Source organism: Rattus norvegicus, chromosome 7 (assembly GCF_021556685.1).
Source record: "Rattus norvegicus strain SHRSP/BbbUtx chromosome 7, alternate assembly SHRSP_T2T, whole genome shotgun sequence".
NCBI classification, from domain to species: Eukaryota; Metazoa; Chordata; class Mammalia; order Rodentia; family Muridae; genus Rattus; species Rattus norvegicus.
Genome location: NC_141540.1, coordinates 121,359,632 through 121,381,359, shown reverse-complemented (window position 1 = coordinate 121,381,359; position 21,728 = coordinate 121,359,632). Strand labels below are relative to the sequence as shown.

General features: G+C 48.3%; 3 protein-coding genes across 3 annotated transcripts; all 3 read right to left on the bottom strand.

Moving 5' to 3' along the window:
* Positions 1 to 1,660: 1,660 nt before the first annotated feature.
* Positions 1,661 to 3,718, bottom strand: Atf4 (activating transcription factor 4). The gene is given in 3 exon segments (NM_024403.2): positions 1,661 to 2,574; positions 2,685 to 2,996; positions 3,535 to 3,718. Coding segments are annotated over 2 exon segments (1,044 nt in total). The 5' UTR covers positions 2,905 to 2,996; positions 3,535 to 3,718; the 3' UTR covers positions 1,661 to 1,750.
* A 5,128-nt stretch (positions 3,719 to 8,846) lies between these two features.
* Mief1 (mitochondrial elongation factor 1) lies at positions 8,847 to 21,481 on the bottom strand. The gene is given in 6 exon segments (NM_001007709.1): positions 8,847 to 9,905; positions 10,807 to 11,069; positions 11,257 to 11,434; positions 13,776 to 13,926; positions 19,432 to 19,784; positions 21,356 to 21,481. Coding segments are annotated over 4 exon segments (1,392 nt in total). The 5' UTR covers positions 13,920 to 13,926; positions 19,432 to 19,784; positions 21,356 to 21,481; the 3' UTR covers positions 8,847 to 9,098.
* LOC134479940 (mitochondrial ribosome and complex I assembly factor AltMIEF1) lies at positions 19,542 to 19,754 on the bottom strand. Its single transcript, NM_001447258.1, has one exon. The coding sequence runs from the start codon at positions 19,752 to 19,754 to the stop codon at positions 19,542 to 19,544; it is 213 nt and encodes a 70-aa protein (NP_001434187.1).
* Positions 21,482 to 21,728: the final 247 nt, after the last annotated feature.

The window sequence follows — 21,728 nt, the reverse complement described above, 5'->3', positions numbered from 1 at the left end:
ACTAAGGTCCCAAATAGATGCAAAGATCAAACATTTAGGCCAGTTAAAAAATTTGATGATCTGGACTTGGAGAGCTGCTGCCCCACCCCCATGCTTCCTGTGGCTTCTGCTATAGACTGGATCATCCACAACTGCCTGTCCTCTGTGAGTCAAGAGAGCTGCATAGAGTGGAGCAGGACTGCCACTGGTGGTCTTGGGGACTCAGGGCCAGCCACCAGGACACCAGACTTGCCTAGAGTGGTCTTGCTTGTGGGGTAGGGAGAGCTTAGGTCAAGGTGAACTGAAGCTGGTCAGGTTCTAAATAGATGAGCTGGTATTCACCCTCTATACACAATCCCCTTCTTAAAGGCCAGCAGTCTGCAATTCCCCCAACCTGAGCTGGTCTATTTCTATGCTGGTTTTAGCATTTACCTGCCGTCCACCATGGCAAAGATCCCCAGTCCATCCTGTCGACTGCCTGAGTAGGTGCTCAGCATGGGTCTCGCTGCAGTAGAAGACTCCTTACTTGGGTCTTCTACATCCACCTCACTGGCCAACACAGCCTAGCTTCTGCTCGCCAACAAGGGTGAGCCAAAAGGCCTGCCGCAGAAGTGGGGCTGCTGCTGTATCATCCTACCCACACCCGGGCCCCACCTTGTTCCCTGCCCCCAGCACACTCCTCCTAGATCAGGTCCTCCACCCAGCCTGCCAGCCCTTCGTTGGACCTCTGTCTTAGAAGGCAAGTTTCACAAAAGCTGAGCTGTTCATCTTGTGTTCAGTTGGCATCCCTGATAGTTTGTAGTGCATGCTGAGCAATCACCAGTGATAGGAAAACTGAAGGCCATTCTCTGCCAACTAATGGGCACCCAGAACAGCTCCAGTCTGAGCTGGCTAAACAGTACTTCCAGTCTTTTGTCAATACCTGGCAAGGGCTGTAAGTCACCATGGTGAGGGTGGCTAGATCTTAGCTGACTCTTTGGGTCTTTTACCTCAGGGTGCACCTAACAGATCAGGTGTGGTGACACACGGTCTATAACCCCAGCACTTGGAAGGTTCAAGGTCATCCCTGGCCACATATCAAGTTCAAGGTCAACCTGGGCTATGGGAAACCCTGTTTAGAGCATTGCCAGGGTGGACATGTGACATTACATAGAAGTGGAACAGCTGTAGTTCTCACGCACAAAGAACATCTGCCAAGTGAAGGTTAGTCATTGTCTCCAAGGGCCTCCACCAGTTTCTGCCCCGCTGTCACTCAGGCCCTTCCTCCCCCCACCATATCCTTGTGCTGGATTAAGCTGCCCCTGGGCCAAATGGAATAATGTTGAGGGTGATGGTAGGCTTTTTACCTCGCCTTGGGAGGATCTGTAGTAACAAACTGAAGGGTTGGAGTGGGGCTTGCCACCTGTCACAGGAAATAGTAGCTGTATCCCTTAAGCCTAAGAGAAACCTAATCCTCTTTGTGTTCAAGGACTGTACCTTATCTAGGTACTTACACAGCAGGTATCTGGCACAAGGCCAGTATGAACAGGTGCAATTCTGGGCTGGCCCTCACTAACCCAGAGCCCCCTCCCTCCAGCTAGTCTTTACCTGTCTCACTACCTGAACAGCTCAACTCATCCAGGTAGCTATCGTATTCAACCCAGACCTTGTGCAGTCTATTAGAAAGAATGACACAGAAAACTTCCATGGCTACTTTCACTACAAAATAATTTATTACAGCAAACACAGCATCACAAGACTATGTACAAGCACAAAGCACCTGACTACCCTATTAAGGAACTCTCTTCTTCCCCCTTGCCTTACGGACCTCTTCTATCAGGTCTTTTAGATACTGAATCTCTTTGGCGAGAGAATCTGCCTTCTCTTTCAGAGCCTCGTTCTTCTTTTCTAGCTCTTTACACTCGCCAGTGAGGGCTTCCTGCTCAGCCCTCTTCTTCTGGCGGTACCTAGTAGCTGCTGTCTTGTTTTGCTCCATCTTTTTCAGCTTCTTATCCAACTTTTCAGTCTTCACTTTAGCTGTCACACTAACTCCAGGTGGGTCATAAGGTTTGGGTCGAGAACCACGAGGAACACCTGGAGAAGGCAGACTGTCTGGTGGGGCCCTGGAGGTGGAAGGGCTGTGTTGGGGAGAGCCCAGGTAGGGCTCAGGGCTCATACAGATGCCACTGTCACTATCAGAGGGAGTGTCTTCCTCCTTTACACACTGAGGGGTTAGAGTAATATAAGCAGCAGAGTCAGGCTTCCTATCTCCTTCAGAGATATCAACCTCACTTCCCAGCTCTAAACTAAAGGAATGATCTGGAGTGGAAGACAGAAACCCTGGGGAACAGGGAAGAGGCTGCAAGAATGTAAAGGGGGCAGCCTGGTCGACTTTTATTACACTTTCTGGGAGATGGCCAATTGGGTTCACTGTCTGAGGGGGCTCCTTATTAGTCTCTTGGACTAGAGGGGCAAAAAGATCACATGTGTCATCCAACGTGGCCAAAAGCTCATCTGGCATGGTTTCCAGGTCATCCATTCGAAACAGAGCATCGAAGTCAAACTCTTTCAGGTCCATTTTCTCCAACATCCAATCTGTCCCGGAAAAGGCATCCTCTGGGGAAAAAAATTTCAGGAGAGAACGGTTCATACTAGAGGCAGAAAACCTTTAGAACACCAAACCCACATGAAAAGAGCACACTGGTGCAGGTGTCCTCCCTACTCACCCTTGCCGGTGTCTGAGGCACTGACCAACCCATCCATAGCCAGCCATTCTGAGGAGCCCGCCTTGTCGCTGGAGAACCCATGAGGTTTGAAGTGCTTGGCCACCTCCAGATAGTCATCTAAGAGACCTAGGCTTTCTTCAGCCCCCAAACCCGACTGGTCGAAGGGGGACATTAAGTCCCCCGCCAACACTTCGCTGTTCAGGAAGCTCATCTCGGTCATGTTGTAGGGATTTGCTGGTATCGAGGAATGTGCTTAACTCGAAGGTATCTTTGTCCGTTACAGCAACGCTGCTGCTGGGTTTCGTGAAGAGCCTGCATAAGGATCCAAAAGCAAGTTCAATCATCTTTCTATCTAGGATGCTGGATGACAAAATCCCAAAAGCTTCTAAATGGAGAGCACGTGGGCTCAAGGCCATTGTGTAAGCTTCCCCAGCCGCCAGCTCGGGTTGCACAAGATGGAGGCTTAGCTTTGCTTCACCGGCCACCCGGAGGAAGCAGCTTGTCCTCAAGTCCTAATACGGCCAAGGCCGTCGCGCCCCGCCCCCGTGACTCACACCCCCCCCGCCCCACCGCCATCTTGGCCTCGCCACGTTCGCAGAATGACACCGGGAACCCGGGGGGGGCGCGAGACGACTAAGTTAAGAGAGGACGAAGAGGAAGTAGCAGGGTTTTAGGCACTACTCCCTCCACGCCGCCTGCCCAACCCTCCCCGTGTGCGCCGGCGTTGCGGGGCCACCCAAACAAGGCCGACGCGTCTGGCCGCTTGTAAAGCCGCGTATGCTGGTCAACGCGCCCAGGCCGCACCCAAACACAGCAAAGCACACGCCCGCGCAGTCGGCCCAATACTCACGCCATGGCTTAAGCCGGTGGGGGTTGCCGCTGCAGAGCCTGGTGCTGCTGCCGCCGCTGCAAAGGCCAACGCTGCCGCAGGCTCTGCTGCCTCTAATACGCCATGGTGGCCGCAAGCCCTGCGGGAGGGGAAGAGGAAAGGAACAGCGTACAGAGAGACATCTACCACAGAGCAAGCAGAAATGGCGGCGACACGCCCTAAACCCGCCTTTTATAGACTCGGTGAGGGACGCAGTACACCCCGTATCCTCCCACCGTGGTCACGTGATCCCGCCGCCGCTCCACCTAACCCTATCCCATTGACGCTCTGGCCCGTCCAAACCCTTCTCCGCTGTGCTCGGGGAGTAACTGGGGCGTTACAGAGTATCCTGAAAGCCCCATGAAGGAAGAAAAGTGCACTACTTTATAGGTTTGCGACCAACTGAAGTCACGTTCCGGAGTGCGGAGGGATCGCTCGTTACGGAACTTCCGGTGTCTTACAGGGCGTGGAGAGACACCTAACCAAAGCTATGACGGTCAAAGCCAAAGCTGCCTGGTTATCACGCGAGACGCCGTAGGAGCGCGCGTCGAGCTGATTGGCCCAGGCGTGACGAGTCATCTAAACCTTAAGTTTCTATTGGCTCTGAACCTGGGCGCCCTAGGAGCACTAATATCGGGAAGAGCCACCAGAGGTTCCGGGTACCAGACTCTTACAGCTACCGACTCATCAGAGGTCACCCCAATGTAGTTGCTCTCTCCGGCATCGCTCCCGGGCAGCTTTGGTCCAGCACGGAGCAAACAGCTTTCCAGGAGTGACACTTGGGCTGAAAGCCCTCTTTCCCTGTATTTGTTGTTCTCAGAACCAAATGGGCAGAGCTTTAGGCATGTAGAAAGGTCCTCTGGAGTTACCTGGTCCAATCCTGTCAGTCCAGGGACCGCACTTTGAGACAGGGCGTTCATGTTGGGGCCTTATTGGGAGATACTCCGGTTCCTCCAGCCCTGCATCTTTCCTCTGAATCCTGTACTGGGAAAATATACCTAACCTTAGATCTAACCTACTCTAAAATATGCCCATCACTGCTGGTTTGTATAGGGTCAGTTCCCTTAATATTGTGTTTTATTCAGTTGGATCTCAAGCCCTAGAGTAGTTCTGATTAACTCCCAAGTCTTAACTTCCTGGTATAGCCTTACCAAGAAGTCATCCTGGTGAGTGAGCAGCTGCTTAAGTGGTTGGAAGCCCCAAGTACTGGTCAAGGACAACTCACCATAAAGGATGCTGTTTTGGAAGTGCTGAGAGGCCCTCTTCCCAACTCCAGCCTGCAATCTTTTGAGTTTCCACGTCTTTTTAAGTGACTCATACAAATACCACTCAATTGGCACAGTGCCCGCCCCTTACTGCTCAGTAATTATTTGCAAGCCAAGTACTCCAGTACACACAATCCTAGCACTCGGGCACCATGGTTCAAGGTCATCCTTGATTACATGGTTATTGATTGCTATTTATTAATTCAAACCTAATTCCCAAGTCCCTCTCTCCCTAACTCCATGATTCATCTTCCTTCCTCAGAGGACCTTTCATTATTATTTACTGAGACTAAAGCAACTAAATAAATAACGCACAAGGCCTACATAATGAGATGTTTCTATCGACAAAGAAGTCATGAGTACATGTGCACACAAACAGAAGTTTCCTAGTCTCTCCATGCAAAGGATAACTATGTCCTCCCTTTGCTCTGGAAACAGAAACAGGAGCCACAGTTATATTGTTAAGTAGACATCCCTTACATGTTTCTGTCCCCTAAGTGTAATGTATCCTACAAATGTTTTTTAACTTATGCTGAATTTGTAACCCCGTGATGTATTTGCTAAACTCCTGAACCTGTGATACATGACTGCCTCTTGCTATACAAAACTGTGTCTCCCCAGAAACCTTCCACATGGCACAAGCTTGCACTTCTTTTTATGGCCGCCTTTCTAACAGCTAATTATCCTGACAGCTGTTTCCTATCACATGCTTCTACCCCACAGGCAGTCTTGAGTCCCCCACTCTTCTGTTCAGGTGCTAACAGCCAATTATCCCAACAGCTGTTTTCTATCAACCCTAATGTTTTCCCATAAAAGGGACCTCCAACACCAGTGAGGGGCTGCTTGGCTGGCCAGTCTAAATAAAGTTTGCTTAACCAAACAGTCAAGGAAATGTTTTTTTCTCAGCTCTAACCAAAGGCTCCTGACCATACAGGTTGGTCATACAGAGGTTTAAAACCATTGACCCTGATTTGACATTATAGAGATCATAGGAGAATGTCTGGTGGCTTCTTTCCCCCCATCCTAATCCTAGCACCATGTAAGAAAATACCTGATACTACATACACAAGTCAGAGTTGTTGGAAAGGAGATTTTTATTTTCTTCTTCCCATGCTGCAGAAGACGCTGTTTTCACCAGTTCAATTCCTCTCCTTCAAGGAGCAAAAAGGAATAAAGGTTCTCTGGGCCTTAGAGCTAAGCTGCTCCTACATGGGCCCAGTCAAGATAGGACACAAAGATTAGTGACTACCAGCTTAACACAATGACCACCAGAGAAGGGCAGGCAAGTGACTGGAAGGCAAGTTGTGGACCTGGCCTGAGACCAAGGGTTTAAAGACTACAAGGTGATCAAAATAAAAGTTGACACCCGCCTCACTCCCACCTGCAGTTAAATATAGAACTCTACATGCTGGTATTCTGGACACTTAGTCTGAGAGGCTTACAACCGCCCAGCCTGGTACGAGGGTCAACTCTGTTCCCAAGTGCCTCATCATTTACCTCGGCCTTGAGCTTTATACTAAAAAATCTAGAGTTGTAGCAGATGTTCTTGGTTTTATCAAGTCAAAATCCCAAGGAAGTGTACCTTGGTAGAAGGCTCTGAACACACGGTGCATCCTGCTCTCAGGACCCCCAGCCTAAAGCTGAGTCATCTTAGCCATTCGGGCCCTTCAGTGGATTACAGTGGAGCAAAGTCAGCCAGGGTCAACTCCAGATGCTGGGCCACTCCGACAGTTTTTCTATCTTTATTCTTAAGTCTCAACTGTTAATACAAAGAAAAATACTGCTATCCTCAATTCTGTTTTTGGGAAAGAGCAACAGAGAAGAAGCAAAATAAACCTGGATTTACGTGGTTACCGGGGTAATGAGCAGTAAATACCTCCCAGACAGAAGTAGGGGCCTAACAGTGGCATTTCCTCCAGGCAAAAATGGGAGTAATTGGAGAGCAAGGCAGAGCGGTGGCACGGCCAACTGGGTCTCTCAACAAAGTGTCAGAGGGAAGCAGGGCAGGGTATCTTTTCTTCCAGCCAAGCATCCCAGAGCATGTAGCTGCCTCCCATATTTATGACAATGGATGACAGCAAAGAAGGCGCACCAGCTAATCCACAAACCACCAGGACAGAGCTGGTCCCACGTTTCCTTGTTCTGAGGATTTCTAAGAGGTTCTTGCTTATAAGATGACCAAGTCATGATTTTGGTTTTACAAAGCACAGTCGAAAGTCAAAGCTGTTCATAAAGACAGGAAATAAACTCATTGCTTTTCCTAAATTCACAATGGCAAACAAATTCATTGCTTTCCCTAAATTCAATAACATATGGCTGTGATTTAGGACTTCTGGAATCTTGAGCATCTTCAAGTTTTGGGGATCATTTGTAATTCTTTCTGGCATCCAGAATGGAATCAGTTCAGAGACGACAGCTTAGGAGTCATCCTAATACTTATGACAGGAAATCTAAGTCCTATCTAACTGGTTCTGCAGACTCTATCAACTCTCCCTCCAACAGGCCACCCAGAACCTTGGATCGTCCATGTCAGCCCTTCCATGCCTACTCAGTTCAGCTTAGCAATAGATGCTTTCAGCTCCTATTTCATTTTTATTAACTACCAGGAGGGCATGTTTCAGTTAAGGTTCTGCTTTATCTTTTTCAAGTTTCTCATACTATCATACACAAATCAAAGAGAAACTCCTGAAGAAATCTTAACACATGTGTGGGAAAAGAGGAAGAAAGGCTAAATATAGCTTGGCCCAACCTCCTAACCTATGGGGAGAGGGATGTGTCTCTACCCTAACTCAAATGGATTGCTGCAGGGTCAGTGCTATTTATAGTCATTTTGTGTCACCCTCATTAGGAAGGGCCAACACAGCCAGAGAGTGCATCACCAGAATCACACTGATGGAGAGGTAGTAAGAATAGATAAAGAAGAAAGACCTGATGGGAGAACAAAATACTAGATGGGCAATCAGAACCAGAGTTACTGTCAGCCTCTTGTCGTGAACGGAAGAAAAAGGACACACTGACATGACATACTAAAAGTCTCCCTTCCCCCACCCATAGGATATGATTACATGGTCATAAGTGGCAATCTTATGGCAAGAGTTGGGAAGCCCCAACTCTTTTCTGTGTCTTATCTATGTACTCTCTTCCTAGGTAGCACCAATCTCCCGAGGAGCCAAGTGAGGGACCGGGGCTGGTGTGTTCATGTGCCCTCTGCACTGCGGGGTACCTATAGTGCTCAGCAAACACTCTTTCATGTCATTAAGGATAGGGTTCAGGAGAGAGGTACTGGCCCTGGGTATGTTCTTGCACTAAGGCAACACCTAAGAAAGGTAAAGCCTGTCAAGAAAGTAAATGTTGTCACTGGGTTTCAGTTGACACTCTGCCTTCTCTTGGCCTCTGTAGCTAAAGCAAGGCCATCTTCCACCAGCAATTATGGGGAAACCAGCATCTTAGAGGTGCCCTGTGAAGTCCCCAGGCCTTCCCTGTGTGACTTTGGTGCCCACATACAGAAACAAACAGTGGGAAACACATAGGCTCTCCAAATCAGCTTCAGAAGCCTAGCCTTGTGCTCTCAGATAGCCATGAAGAAGCACCTCAATAAGCCTCCAGTAAAACCACTGAACCGGGCGCCTGCAGGGTGGATCAATGCACCATTCCCAGGTTCAAATTCTTAGCTCAGATAAACAGGAGTTGCTGAAGGTAGAGAGAGGAGATGACCTTGTTTTCCTGGAACCAGGGTCAAAGACTGACTTGCCAGGACAGAAGTTCTTTGCCAATCTCATCCCAGAAACCTAAATACTGTCTCATTCCACTGCAGAGCTCAGCTTGGAAACATGCAATTGCTCTTTTGTGACATTAACTATAGGCAACGTTTTCATTAGGCAAATGTGCTCTAGGGACAAGAGCAAACAGGTGTGACCAAGAGAAAGACAGAGAAGACATTGAACAAAAGGCCAAGGGGCAGAACAGAAAGAACATAGCAGACAGAAAAGCAAGAAATCTGGGCCAAAAACAAAACACTCAAAGGCTGAGGCCAGCACTCCACACCTTCTGTTTGTTTCCAAAAAAAAAAAAAAAAAAAAAAAAAATCAGCCTAGAGTAAGGCGGCAAGGAGCACAGTGTTTGGTTACAAAAATAGGGATGGGTAGGAAAACAGAAGGGATGTCATTCTAATCAGCATGAAGTGACCAGGACAATTACCAACAAAACAGGAGGCACCTAGGGACCTGTGAGGCACCAACCACGTAGCCAAGTGTTTCTAAGAGAGTCTGGGCCTTCACCTGCCTACGTCTGCAGCAGCACCTCCGGCTCAGACAACGAGCAGTAGAGGGTGTACCCCAATTCATCTATCTCGTGAGGGGTGAGCTCTGCAAATAGGTTCACCTTGGGGTTCAGGGCACTGGGCAAGACTCCAGCCTCCAAGTAGCTGATGAGTCCCCTCAGGGCCTGTAGAAAGCGGTCGGCCAACATGTCTGGAGACCAGTCAGCCTCCTCCTGGGACAAGTGGAGGATGACATTGGTTAGCTGGCTGGCAGTGAGGTGGCCCAGAGCTGGAGTGGACTTGCATATGGCCTTGAGGATCTTGAGGCACAGAGACCGGCAGCCGGAGTCCGCCTGGTCCAAAGCCCGTAAGCGTGCCGTCTCAGCAGGACGAAGGCTCAGCCGCCACAGGTTGTCATACTGAGCTAACCGGTGTGGTCTGGCCACCAAGACAGTGTCACCAAGGGTCACTGATGGCAGGAAGTCAATGACAAGATGTTTGTCCCTCTCATACTGCACTTCTAGTGTCAGGGCCTCTGGGGGTGGTGCTGGTCGGATCACATAGTCTAAGAGGGACCCTATGGCTGGCCAGTTGATGGAGCCTGCCACCACCTTCTCAAAGGTGTCTGCCACTGTCTTTGGGGAGAGGTAGCCACCTACAACACAGCGGTCCCAATAACTGCTACCACGAGGAAAGTACTCTGGGTTCTCACGACGGACCAGGAAGAAACCAGGGATATTCATGATGGTGTCCTCCCCAGGTATGCACGACCACAGGTTCTGCTCCAGCACGAGGGGGACAATGAGTTGGATATGGTCAGCTGTCACCACCTGCCAGAGCACAATTAGAAAGAGTTATAGTTTTGTGTGTGTGTGTGTGTGCGCATGCACGTGTGTGCTTTTTTTGTGTCATGACATGTAGAGGTCAGAGGTAACTTACAAGAGTCGATTCTCTCCAACGATGTGGGACCCAGGAATTGAACATGGATCATCAGATCTGGTGGCAAGCACCTTTACCTGCTGAGTCATCTCACTGGCCTCAAAATTAAAAGGTTTTAAAGGGCTTTACTATGATTAGGACATATGCTACCTACCACATAGGTCCCTACCACTTTGTATTTGCTGACAGTAATGGAAACCGATGGTTCAATTAGCACACACAGAAAACAGGACAAGAATATACAGTAGAGGGCAGGTTTCTTAGAGCTACCCTACTTCGGGGTTTTGGATTTTGTCTATTTTTGAGGTAAGTTGTCATATAATCCGGGCTGGCCTCAAACTACATAGCTGAAGTTGACATTAACCTTTTGACCCCTCTTATCTCCTAAGTGTTGACATGATAGGCCTGGGTCACCACGCCTATTTTATGCCACACTGGCAACTGAACCCAGAGCCTAACACAACTAGACTATAGCAACTGAGCTACACCCCTGTCCCCTAGGAATCTTTTTTTTTTTTTTCCCGGAGCTGAGGACCGAACCCAGGGCCTTGCGCTTGCTAGGCAAGTGCTCTACCACTGAGCTAAATCCCCAACCCCCCCCCCAAGAATCTTTAAAGTGTAAGTATGACATAAAACAAGGGAAAGGATGGAGCAGAGAAACAAACACTGCTGTGTGGCAGGATCTGTAAGCAAGAAGCTTCCTGGTTGAGGCCCAGGAACAACTTTCATGAAAACCCCCACACTGAGAAGCATGTGTGCACACCCAGGCCCACCCCTCCTGAGAGCTGTTACCTGCAGATCGTCATAGAGGCTGCCACTCAAGTACATGTCCCGGAGTGGCATGTCAGGCAGCTTGGCCCGCAGGAAGCTCCGCAGCTCAGCACATATGTCCACCGCAGCTTGCTTGGCTCGAGCCTGCTCTCCAGCAGGGATGGCTGCACGGTTCCGGTAGTAAGAAAGAAGTTTCTCCTGCAGGGACATGCGGAGTCGTGACTTCTTCAAGTCTACCTGGCCCCTCCTGGCCAAAGGTTTGGGCCGGGGTGGGCAGAATGTATCTGCCAAGGCAAGAGAGAGAGGCATGTGAGCTCTGCCCAAGCTTGCTCAGGCCACAAGTCCCAGTCCCAGGAAGGAAAGGGACTTGGCACAAAGGGCAAATTGCCTGACATTCCTTGCTGAGAAGTGTCTCTGTGCCACAGCCACTCTAAGTCCAGAAGCAGTGCCAGAGGACTCAAGATTTCTCACCTGTGTCAAAGGCAGAAGAGTCTGTGGGAAGGGTCTGCAGGGACCGGCTCAGACCTGTCTTCATGTCCCTGTTCAATAGTCGAGGAGAGCCCATCCAGTTTGGTTCCTCCCAGCTCCTCTTTCCTGAATGGCTTAGGCGGGTGGGGCTGGTAGGGGCACTAATTGCCCGGTCGTACATCTGCAAGACCAGAGAGGACCCAGGACATACATATACCAGCCTCCTCCTTCCACCTCATTCCCCACACCCCTCCTTCCAAAGACTCTGCCCCATTTAGTTCAAGAAATTTTTTGTTGTCTTTGTTTATGATGGTACAGGGGATGGGACACAGGGCCTTGTGCATGCTGGGTAAACACTACCACTGAATTTCATCTCCAGCCAATTTGTTTTCCACTTTCCTACAAGTCAATCTTACTTAAATCAGGACTGTCCAATAAAATCACTGTTAGCCATTCATGATCTGAATGCTAATGTGTGAATTAAATTACGATACATAAAACGGCCATCAGACATTTGTTTTGTATTGTTTGTTTGTTTGTTTTTTTTGTTTTTTTTTTTTTTTTGGTTCTTTTTTTTGGAGCTGGGGACCGAACCCAGGGCCTTGCGCTTCCTAGGCAAGCGCTCTACCGCTGAGCTAAATCCCCAACCCCTTGTTTTGTTTTTTAAAGATTTATTTCTTTTATGTAAGTACACTGTACACTGTCATCATCTTAAGACACACCAGAAGAGGGCATCAGATCCCATCACAGATGGTTGTGAGCCACCATGTGGTTGCTGGGAATTGAACTCAGGACCTCTGGAAGAGAAACCACTACTCTTAACCTCTGAGCCATGGCTCCAGCCCCTTCTCACTCATTTTTTTTTTTCTTTTTCTTTTTTTTTTTTTTTTTTTTTCGGAGCTGGGGACCGAACCCAGGGCCTTGTGCTTGCTAGGCAAGCGCTCTACCACTGAGCTAAATCCCCAACCCCCTCACTCATTCTTAATTCCCGGTGAAGATCATTTTTGTACCAGGAATGTACTTTCTGAGATTCTCCAAATGCTCCGTCAGTATCCTCTCCCCAGGTGATGCCTTTGTTCTTACTGGCATCTGTTTGAGAGAATCCAGCAGCCTGGCCTGTCTTCTACCCAAACAGACCCTGGAGGTTTGGTCCAGTCTCATGCTTGCCTCATTTTCCACAGTGTGGCAGTCAGCACACTCCTGGACAAAACCTCCTTGTCTTTATCAACATCACCCATTTTTGCTAGATAGAGTTGGCAGACACCTTTAATCCCAGTGCTCAGGAGGCAGAGACAAGCAAATCTCTCTGTTCCAGGCCAGCCTGATCTACAGATGGAGTCCCAAGACAACCAGGGGTACACAGAGAAACCCTGCCTCAACAAAACAAAAACAAACAAACAAACAAACAAACAAACAAACAAATATCACCCATTTGCACCGCACCACAAATGCTACAACACGATGACGTGTGAAAGTCAGAGGACAAGCTGTGGGAGTAAGTTCTCCCCTCCCACTACGTGGGTCCCTGGGGTCAAACTGTGAGTGAGCCATCTCACTGGCCAGACTCTACAGCTTCTGAAAGAACAGCTCCAGTCTTTGCTCATCTCCTCCTATTACTGAAGTTGCTTCAGTATTTCCTGACTTTACAACATTATTCCGTAAGAACATTCCATGTTGGAAGGGTTGGAGTACTGCTGGGCAGCACCATGCTGGCCTAACACTCAGTGCTGAATACTCGTTTCTTATTCCACTGAGTTACCAGCTTCTCCTCAGTATCACCAGAGGGCTCATCCTAGGATGCTCCACGCATACCAAAACCCTTAGCTGTCTCAAGTCCTTACATGAAATGGCATACTGTAGCTGGGTTTAGTGTGGCCCATGCTTAAAATCTCAGCACTCAGGAGGCAAAGACAAGATTTGACAGCTACTTCATGAGTAGGCAGGCTATTGTGAGCCCTTATGTCAAAACAAACAGGAACTGTAGGAAGACTCCACAAGTAAAGGCACTTGCTCCCCAATAATACAAGTCTGAGTTCAATCTCCAAAACCCACATAAAAGTAGAAGGAGAACCCACTCGACAGAGCTGTCCTCTGAGCTAACAGAGTATTTCCAGTCTGGTCAGCTGAAACTGTGACGCTGAACTCATGGACTAAGGGGATTCTCTTTCCTTCAGAGGTACTACATGTTAAGCATGCTCTAAGTGCTTAGCTTCTAGGTGTGTCAAAGGATGCAGACAGAGATAGAAGCTTTAAAAACAAGAGTAAGAGAAGGAAACAGAAGTAATGTGGCTGCTACTCTAAACCACGCCATCACAGAAGGCAGGGTGGTTGGGTCAGTTGCTGTGTTTTACTTGCTGGGATACATCTCTTTACATCACAGTGGTCTCTTTATGGAGAAGCCTCGAAGCAAGTTGCAGATGAGCAAGTTATGCTCCAATTACAGTGTCAGTCTACCTCAGGAGAGCTCCTCTTTGTAGGTAACTCATCACTTCCCATCCTGGGACCAGGCTGCATGCACTTACCCGCTTAACTGCCAATGTGGCGATGCCCAGCATGGCTGCTCCACCCACGCCCAGCACCAGCCGGGCATTGGAGAGCACAAAATCAATGGCCGTTCCAATGCCATTGTCATCCTTCTTGCCTTTGCGCTCACCAGCGCCTGCCATTGCTCACCTGAGAATGAAGACAACATAGCCATCACCGGGGAACCACAGAACTCCCTCTTTATGTTCCTCCCCACCACAGCCAAGATTGCTACCTGCGAAACATAGAACTGCATACTCTAAGGTCCAGAGGGAAGCACCCTCTCCCATGACAGGAAAAGAAATGCCCGTGTATACAGCAGAATAACCTTTCACAGGCCTGGGGCCAGCAAACATTAAGTCTATTATCAGTCCTATTTTTTTTTCTTTTTTTTTTTTTTTTTTTCCGGAGCTGGGGACCGAACCCAGGGCCTTGCACTTGCTAGGCAAGCGCTCTACCACTGAGCTAAATCCCCAACCCCTTATCAGTCCTATTTTTTATTCCAGTGAAATATCCCACAATACAAGACAAGCCTCCCTAACCTTTACAATATGGTTTTTAATAGGAAAACAGGGTCTTCCTTTAGCCACTGCTTTGAGAATGCTAGGATTGAGAAGTAGGCATGGTGACCGACATTTGTAACGACAGCCACATTTTTTTAAAAAAAGGACTCACTGTCAAAATACTCTTTCCCTCACCATGCTCACAGGGTAACATTTTCCTCTCCTCTACCTTTTATTTTCAATTAAAGCTTTAAGTTCAGGGATGTAATGAGATTATTTGGTCAATTAAAATATATTCCTACCTCAAGTGCAGAGAGAAGTCAAAGAAGAGTTAAACATGGCATGTACATGTGGGGTCAGGTAAGACAGATATTCACCGTCCTTCCAGCCACCACTGCCACAGAGATGGGGTACATGACACCCAGCAGAGGCAGAGTTCTGATCAGGAAAGACAGAACACTCATAAGTCCACGAATGACCTCCATTTTATGAAAAACCTTTAGATAGGAGAAGCACTAGATGGAGAACCCTCTAACCATCCTTTAGAGTGACATCAGGGAGGAGGGCACTGCCTCCTTCCAAGTCGGAGCCAGCAGGGGCCTCACCAAGCCTGCCAGTCCTTGGCCCTGCAGATGTCTGGCAAGATCACAGTGGATGCAGTCAAACAGTCAGGCATGGGTTTTAGAGTCAGGAGTCCTGAGACCTGAGGACTTGCCTTGGGCCTGAGCTAATTTGCTGGGTGACCTCAACTAGGTCCTCCCTTAACCCCCAAGCTATGATTACTTCATGGCCCAAATCAGAGTTGTAGAGAGGAAAAGCACTGGTAGGAACAATGCATGCAAGTACTTCATCCACTGTAAACCCAGCCTCCAAGGGACTGCCATCATTAAGTCAGGATTTCTATTCACAGAGAGAAGGGCTGCAACCAACTGTGCAGTCACTCTGCATGTTTTAGGATGAACTCAAACAGCCTCAACAACACTGAACCTCTGCTGTGCTCGACATCAAAACTGGGAAGCAGGGCAGGCCTCCCCAACAACCTAATTCAATACTCACCCCTACCCATGGACTAAGGTCCTAGAAAAGAATGCGTACAAGCTCACAGGAGGCAAGGGCTTTGAACCTTTCTCATTCAGGTTACTGTCCCTCCAGCTCCAACCTCGATTCTACTCCTCCAACCTCCAGCACACATAAGATCCCCTGGCAAGGACAGTCAGGCTTGGCTCCTCAAGGCAAGCACAAAGGAACACTGTGTTTAATAGGTAGTTTCAGATTAGCCAGTTTTTAAAAAAAGTTCTGGAAACCTGTTGCATGATACTACTGACCTATGCACTTTAACCACCTAAAATGGCTTAAAAAAAAAAAAAAAAAAAGCAGAAAGAGAAAAAACAGTGACCAGGGAGGAAAGAAGACTGGGGGGAAATGTGCTGTGCTCTGTGAACAACTCAAGCAAGCTTTATCTAAACTATTTCCCTAGACACACGAATGGGACAGCACCAATGTTTCTCCTTAGTGAGGTCATTAGAGCCTTGAGATCCCTAGCTCGACAGAATACAGCGGAACGTAACTGAGTAAACCCAGGTTTCCACAACCATGTGCCGCCTGAGTGCATGTGGCAGTAACAGCGAATGCACTGGTTCAGCAAACAACACCCGAAAAGGCCTCAGAAGCAGTTTGCCTCTGGCCTTCTCCCGCCTTCCAGCCATCTTTCCAACTCTCCTCAGAGGCAAAACATGTAAAGTAGCAGGGCGTGCAAGCCTTTAAGCCCAGCACAGGGAAGGCAGATGCAGGTGAATCTCTATGAATTTGAAGACAGCCTGGTCAACAAAGTGAGTTCCAGGCCAGCCAGTGCTACACAGTGAGACCCTATCCCAAAATTAACTAACAAGAACTTAAAAGCCATAAATATCACACAAGGGGCTGGGAATAGTTCAGTGGTAGAGCACCTGCCTTTCATGCTCAAGCTCCAGGTTCCATCCAAGCATCAATCACCATCCGAAAAACAACCACTTTGTTTTTAACTCTCCTTCTCTGTAACCTCCCTGGTTGACCAAAAGTCTTTATTAAGAATTCTATTCCAGAAAGGGATCTGCCCAAAAAAAAAAAAAAAAAAAAAGACACAACTTAGGAGCCAAAATAGAGCTGAGAAGACAGGCAGGCCTTGCTGAAACTCCTTCTCAACCCATTGTTAGACTATACACTACACCCAGGTCTCTAGTACACAGCTGCCCAATTACTGAACCCAAACAGAAAACGGTGACTCGTCCTGATTGTTTGGGCCTTCATTCTGAGTTCCGTACGGGTTATCAACCATGAGTCCTTCCCTGACCATGTTACCCAAGCTGGCCCCAAACTACCTATGGAACCAACACCAGACTCAAACTCCTGATCCTCCTGCCTCCTCTCAAGGCTGTGATTATAGGTATGCATCACCACACCTGGCTGTTATCTTCAATGTAAAGATGAAGAAACTGAGGTACATACTCAATAAGTACCCCAGAGTGACTTACATGTCAGCAAAGTGTGCAGCTCGGGTTTGAATCCAGAGCTTACATTGCTGAGAGAACCAATCCACAGGACTTCCAACCACCTGTGACACCACACAGCTGCTCTACCCACTATACGATAGCTTCATGGGAACATTCTGGCACATTCTGTAATGTGGCACATAATGTAATGCCTGACACACTTTCTACTGTAATGAATGAACTAACCCTGTGGCATTTGAGGGTTTTGTTTTGCTTTGTTTGTTTCTTCCAGACATAGGCAATTGTTTAGCCTAGGCTGACAAATTTACTACCTGTCCCAGGCTCTCCTAGACATTCTGCTGTACCGCTTAGGCTAATCTGAAATTTACTACCTGTCCCAGGCTCTCCTAGACATTCTGCTGTACCGCCTAGGCTAATCTGAAATTTACTACCTGTCCCAGGCTCTCCTAGACATTCTGCTGTACCGCCTAGGCTAATCTGAAATTTACTACCTGTCCCAGGCTAACTTTGAACTTGTGGTCCTCTGGCCTTAGCTTCCCGAGTACTGGGATTACAGGTTAGTGCCACCATAGCTAGCTTTTCATTTTTCCCTTGATGGCAAGATTTAGCACAATTCAAAACCAAAGGTTGCGATAGGCCCCCAGTCAGATACTAGGCTCTATACCAGGAAATTCAACATCCTTCCATCCATGGCCAACGTCAACTCTGTCTCAGTCTTGTTCCATTCTAACCACAACCAGTGTTTCCAGGCTAACAAGTGAGCTTTCTACCTGGCCACTTGTTTATTCTCTCCGCACTACAGCAAGCTTCTGCTGCTCATTTGAAGCAGACCTCAACTGTAACTATCACAAGTCTCTCCTACCAACCAAGAGAGAGCCATCTGCATTCCTATCTCCACAACCTTTTATACCATGCCTTGGCATAGCCCTGTTCATAGCTGAATTACTGCCCACTGAATTCTTCCTCACTCTCTGGTTGTTTTTTGTTTTTAAGATTTATTCTAGGGGGTGGAGAGATGGCTCAGAGGTTAAGAGCACTGAATGCTCTTCCAGAGGACTTGAGTTCAATTCCCAGCAACCACATGGTGGCTCACAACCATCTATAGTGGGACTGATGCCCTCTTCTGGTGTGTCTGAAGATAGCTACAGTGTGCTCATATACATTAAATAATAAATAAATCTTAAAAAAAAAAAAAGGTTTATTCTATCTTATTGTCTATGCACCATGTATGTGTCTGATGCCTATGGAGGTCAGAAGAGGTCATGGGATCCCTTGAAACTGGAGTAATGGACAGTTATGAGCCATCTTGTGAGCGCTGGGAATTGAATCTGGATCTTCTACAAAAGCAAGTGCTCATAGCCACTGAATCATGTCTTCTGCCCTAGTCTAAAGTTCTTTTTTTTTTTTTTCTTTTTTTCTTTTTTTCGGAGCTGGGGACCGAACCCAGGGCCTTGCGATTGCTAGGCAAGCGCTCTAACACTGAGCCAAATCCCCAACCCCTAGTCTAAAGTTTTTAATGGACTCTCTCTTCTCTGTCCCCAGGGCCTTGGTATCTAAAGGGACCTCTGAAGGGTCCTGAATTAAACATGGCCTTTACAGTGCAGTGGAGCTTCCTGATAGCAACGTCTTCAAGAGTAAATAGAGCTGGGCCCAGTGAGCAGGCTCAGTGGATAAAGACACTTGCCGACAAGCCTGAAGACCAGAGTTCAATCCCCAGATCTCCAAAATAGAGAAAAGCAGAGCTCCCACAAGACTTCTGACCTCCCCAAGCATGCTAAGGCATATACACCCACACCCACAATAAAAAAAAAAGCAACTTTTTTTTTATGAAAAGGATACAAAAACCACTCATTTCTAATACTCTCAAATACATGAGTCTGTGAAATAAAATGTCAGTTCGTTCCAGCGGGGCTCGTAAATGTCCCACCTGCCACGTACCACTCTCAGTGCTGTCTGTAACTGGGTCAACTCTCACTGAACCCAGAGGTTAAGGACTATAATTTCTACTTCACAGAGGATAAAGTCCTGGGAAGGTTTAGAGACTTATCTATATCCCACAGCTACTAGTTAGCAGTGCAGGATTTGAAGGCAGGCACTAAATGTGACTGCTATACCAATTATGCAGTATTGATAAGCTTGGATCTCAGCAAACACAATGTGACACAATATGACTGAGCACACAAGCTGGCTGGGAACTCAACTCTAATGACTTCAACCACGCTCTTCTTTTTTTTTTTTTTTATATATTTTTATTTATTTATTATATATGAGTACACTGTAGCTGCCTTTAGACACACCAGACAAGGGCATCAGATCTCATTACAGATGGTTGTGAGCCACCATGTGGTTGCTGGGATTTGAACTCAGGACCTCGGGAAGAGCAGTCGGTGCTCTTAACCACTGAGCCATCTCTCCAGCCCCAGCCACTCTCTTCTAATGTTCTCAGATTAATAAAGTAGTCTATGAAATAAAAGGCCGCCAATTCTGTTTTGGTGGGGTTTGTAATCCAGTAATAGGACCCACATCTATTGGTGTGTGTGTGTAGGTTTCTGAGCAGGCTTTCTGTGTAGCCTATACTTTATCTAGTAAGTTTTAGGGAGGGCTTCCTTTTCCTAGTTTCTTGCACAGAAAAAAGAAACCTCTAAGATCAAGGATTTACCTACCTGAGGCTTCCTAATGCATCTGTGAGGTGGGGTAGGGGAGCCAGGAGTATCTACTGAAGGCACCTTTGTCCTCGTCTTGGAATTAGGGTAGGAGGGGAAAAGAGAGGATTCTAAATAAGGCCTCCTAGTTTGCTATGGAGGAAGACCAGGCCCTTCTCCAGCTGCTTCTCTCGAGCCTCCAGATCCTCAAGTTTCTGATTTTTCCTGAATTCTCGGCGGATGGAAGCAAAGTAGAAGTCTCGATCGGTGTAGCGAAGCTCTCGGCCTTGGCGCAGCAGAGCCCGGTACAGACGCAGCACCGCCTCTCGGCTCCACGGGGCCATGGGGGACTGACAAGGACTAAGCGTCACACTCTAAACAGAAGACATAGGAATCGAGAGTCAGAATTGATGACAGCAGGGTCTATTAGACACTGGGAATGGGGGTGGGGGTGGAAGTGGGGGTGGAAGTGGGGGCGGAGACGGTCAGGGGTTCTTAATGCCAGATTCAGAGACTTCCAAGGATTCATGGCAAACTGGGATCAGATTCCTCCCTGTAAACAGCTCCTCCTGGGGCAGTTCAGTTTATGGCTCACCAAGATCCAAGAAGTATGGCTTGAGTGTCATCCCACTGCCAGGGCACTTAGTATAAAGTACAGTGGGCATTGGCTTCCTCGTTGTAAAGCGGAGATAACGATGACATCATGAGAACACTTACTATGCAAGGTTATTTTGAGAACCGCTCCTAAAAAGCACCTGTAATGGAACTCTACCAGATAGTATGGCCTGGAGTGGTTAAAGACCAGGATTTAGCTACCTCTGCATCCTACACCACCATATAAGCAGCATCACCCTGAGTGGCATTATTGTTAATTACTTTTTTCTTTCTGTTGTGTATGGGTATTTGCCTACATGTCTGTCTACACACCATTGTATGCCTTCAGTGTCTGACAGCATCATATGCCAAGACTGGAGTTATACACACATACAGTTGTGAGCCACCACATAGGTCCTCTGGAAGTGCAGCCAGTGCTCTTAACCACAGAGACATCCCTTTACCTCTTTCTTTGGCTTTTATTTTCCTTTTGTTTAGTCTGGTTTCCTAAGCCAAACAGAGTTCTGGCTGTCCTAGAACTCACTCTGTAAACCAGGCTGGCCTCAAACTCTGGGATCTGCCTGTTTCTGCTTACTGAGAGCTGAAATTAAAGGTGTGTGCCAGGTATGTGATGACATCGTTCCCAAAAGTAATTCGCCACAATAATCCAGACCCTAACTCGCTGGAATGAGGGGGTCTTACATGTGTGCACTTCGAGTTGTTCAGCAAACTTTGCCAGCACAGAGCCCAGTGCTCACCAGGGTCAAAACTATGCTGGAAGGAGGAATCCTTCCGATAACCCTATGCGGAAGAAAGAATTGTTGTATGAGCCTGTATGTGTTTGAGGGGTGAAGGGAGTACCTGGACGAAAAATAAAAATGATCTGGACTTTGGGCTCCAAGACAGAAAGAAGCAGTGGCCTCTGACCTCGCTAACTTCCAGAGCGAACCTGGGCAAACCACCGTTGCCCCTTTTTTTCTCAATTGCAGAGCAGCTTCCTTTGGGCCCTGGGGGTCTTCCGTGATGCAAAAGATGCAGAAAAACAACGGAGGGCTGGAAGGAGAGTATCACGCAGGGGCTGGAACAAGGTTGCCAAGTGACCGACTATGGGCTCCGATCGGGGTACAACTCCCAGAGGACAGGGACACAGACCCCGGAGCCAGAGTGGCTCCGTGGCTTGAGAAACCGGGTCTTGAGGCGGGGCAGGGCGAAACTTGGAGGTCCCGGTGGGAGCCGGTAGCCCCGATCAGCCCGAGCTCAAGCGGGCGATCCCCGGCCGCCCTCATACGCTCCCTCACTCACCCGCGGGCCACGCGCTACCTTTCCTCAGGACTCGCCACTCGCCCAGTACCTCTCTCGGGGTCACCCATCAACATGGCCCCTTTACTTCCGGGGCACGACCTCGCTCGCCCGGCCGACGGAGACTCGACAGGGAGCACGGAGGCGGGAGGAGGCAGAAGCACTTCCGGTCGGCCCCCTCCACAGCCTCGCTCCGGAGGCGGAGCCGGGGACTTAGTCCCGCACTGCCCTTCATGGGGCCCCGCCCACTGACGCAGCCCCTCCTCCTGAGTGACGTCATCCAGCCCCTCACGGCCCTCCTAAAACTGTACAGTGTCTTCTAAGCTCAGTGTTGGGTGGATGTGGGTTGAAGGAGGGGCAGCGAGTCCTCGCCCTCCACCTGCTGCCAACCTCTAGCCTGCGAGGGGCTCTGACCACATGTGGAA

Excerpts from the sequence above, each read along its gene's own strand:
- LOC134479940 (NM_001447258.1), bottom strand. The coding sequence starts at position 19,754 with ATGGCCCCGTGGAGCCGAGAGGCGGTGCTGCGTCTGTACCGGGCTCTG.